Source organism: Stylophora pistillata, chromosome 9 (genome assembly GCF_964205215.1).
Source record: "Stylophora pistillata chromosome 9, jaStyPist1.2, whole genome shotgun sequence".
NCBI lineage: Eukaryota > Metazoa > Cnidaria > Anthozoa > Scleractinia > Pocilloporidae > Stylophora > Stylophora pistillata.
Window position 1 is genome coordinate 1298410 of NC_142527.1, and position 2389 is coordinate 1300798.

Here is a 2389-nt window from a genome sequence, read left to right on the forward strand (position 1 = left end):
TTTTCCTTGGTGTATACAGTGTGTAAATACCAGATCTATCTATCTTTCTTTTGTCATTGATGTTATCAGCCGAGATCTCGGAATTTCTGTTCCTTGGCCCCTGACTTAAGCCGCAAATATAGAATTCACGAGCGCTGTCGCAATTCTAACGTTATAGTACTTCTACTCTATGAAATCATTTTTGGTACAATCGTACAAAACAACTCAGGTGTCTCGTTAACACAGACCTCGAAAACGCAGACCGCAGACCCCACAGCTCGAAAAACGTGTACACAGTGTGTAATTACAAGATTTATCTCTCTTCCATTTGTTATCAAACGAGATCTCGGAATGCGTCGCGAAACTGAAACTAATTTCATTGACAGTGAGATAACAGATAAAAATAGACGTAAAGTAGAGTAAATTGAATAAACAAAATAAAATAACTAGAAGAAAGAACAGTTAAATTGATGAATGACAGGGTTGTATAAAATTTATGTATTGTTATATTTAATATTTGAAATGGTTATTTTTATTATTAAGTATTAACCACACCCACGACTTTTACCCACTCCCATGACCCACGACTTGTACCCACGACCCACGACCCACGACCATTAGTCAAACTCCTCTTTAGATATATAAGATGCAAAGAGAAATAATAACTGGTGCGCCAGATACTCATAGTACCGTTCCCATCAAGCAGAAAAATGCCGGAAAGGCGGCACCATTGCGATTGTAAAGTCTGTGTCCTAATTGGTCGGTTATTTTCGTGGGATGTTCCCTGATGATAAACCAACTATGCAAACGCCACTGAGTCACTACTTTGCGATTTCGGTTAGGTAAGTGTGTTAAACTGTTGTTGCGTTGTGTTTTGGATGTAGAAGAACAATTTCAACCCTCTGTGTGCCTCTTATCTGTTTCCTTTGCTAATTGTCATATTTTATGTGCAGATAGACCAGTCTTGAAATCCAGTTGAAACACAGTAAGTTACTGAAGCTTTCAAAAGTGAACAAGTTTTATCAATTGACATCTCCAACAAAAACAATGTACTATTCTTAATGTGATTCCTCGTTAGTCAAATAAGTGCCGCTGCGAAAGTGTAAAATTTCTATGGTTGGTTAAAAAAAAAGAAATGGGAATGTGCGAAAAATTTATAAGCCTTCTGTCTTTTAGATGGCTGAACTCTACGAGGAGATGGAGCTATTAAGATTAGAAGTGGAAGGACGTAGGGAAGAAAACGAAGGAGATCACGAAAGGGACAGACGTGAGCGAGGTGGGGAGATGCCGCAAGGCGATAGAGAAAGGGAAAGGCATCAAGATAGGAGAAGATTAGAAAGGAGGGTTGAGAGGCAAGAAAGGAGACGCCCAATGCGACGCGAAGAAAGAGGACTCCCACGTCCACGTGAAGACAGAGGACGGCCACGTGGACGCGAAGGAGCAGCCGGGCGCGAAAGACGTTACCCTCTAAGGGAAGGAGAACGGCCGTTTCAACCTAGTAAGTAATAAACCCAGTGATTGTAAACCTAGTTCTTCCATGAAAATTACTCTTTGCTACGGTGAAATGTGAGGGGCGCTGAATAAGCTGTAAAATTGTAACTATCTGTTCAATTGAAAGCGAGCTAAATTCATGTTCTTACAATGACGCTGTGAGATAGGAAATATACATGGGAGTGTCTAATTAAATGACTTAGGATTGCGTGCACCGAAATAGAGATATATTGTTCCAAATTTCAGATTAATATAAAGGATACATAGAATCTCTCCATGTATTGTTCTTTATTTCCTTTCAGAGAGATGTTACAACTGCGGCCTATCTGGCCACATCCGGGTACAGTGCCGAAGAAAACGAATGAGGGCTAAGAAAGAAAGTGTCGTGCACTACCACTTCCACGGAGTTGTAAACAATTTAAAAATTGGCGAATAAAATGTCATAAACGATACAAATGTGTGATTGAGGCTTAATACGAAATTTACATTACAAGGAAATATGTGGACCTTGAAGTGGTACCCTGGATTGCTGACATATGCTAAAAGAAATCGGAACAAGAAATTCGAATTCGAGTTGTAATAAATTAAATACATGATGCGAAGTACCAGTCTCTACCTATGAACTTACGACTTGTCGTGTCGTTATGAAAATACCCTGTGTTTCCAAATAGAATGCCCGCAAATGTTTTCGCATACCCCGTCACTTTGCAAGCCTCAATAAAAATTGGACACGCCGCTAAAGATATTTTATGCCGTGAAGGCGTGATGCCCTTCAGTCGGTGTTATTACTAGAATACGACCCCAAGTCCTAAAACCAGGAATGCTGGAAAATGACCCCGACATCCTAAAACCTGGAATGCTGCCTTGATTGACATAAGGTGGTACATTCCAGCGCCTAACTTAGCATAGAGTAGCGGCT

At 40.2% G+C, this 2389-nt stretch overlaps 1 protein-coding gene across 1 annotated transcript; it reads left to right on the top strand.

Annotated features, from left to right (window-relative positions):
- The first annotated feature begins 842 nt into the window (after window positions 1–842).
- On the top strand, window positions 843–1906 carry LOC148722754 (uncharacterized). Its single transcript, XM_088733322.1, has 3 exons — window positions 843–964; window positions 1156–1477; window positions 1773–1906. Exons 2-3 carry the CDS (start codon window positions 1156–1158, stop codon window positions 1904–1906), a joined length of 456 nt encoding a protein of 151 aa, XP_088589448.1. The 5' UTR covers window positions 843–964.
- The last annotated feature ends 483 nt before the right edge of the window (window positions 1907–2389 follow it).

Excerpts from the sequence above, each read along its gene's own strand:
- LOC148722754 (XM_088733322.1), top strand. The coding sequence starts at position 1,156 with ATGGCTGAACTCTACGAGGAGATGGAGCTATTAAGATTAGAAGTGGAA. Across the intron at positions 1,478-1,772 it reads AGAACGGCCGTTTCAACCTA|AGAGATGTTACAACTGCGGC; the intron begins GTAAGTAATAAA and ends ATTTCCTTTCAG.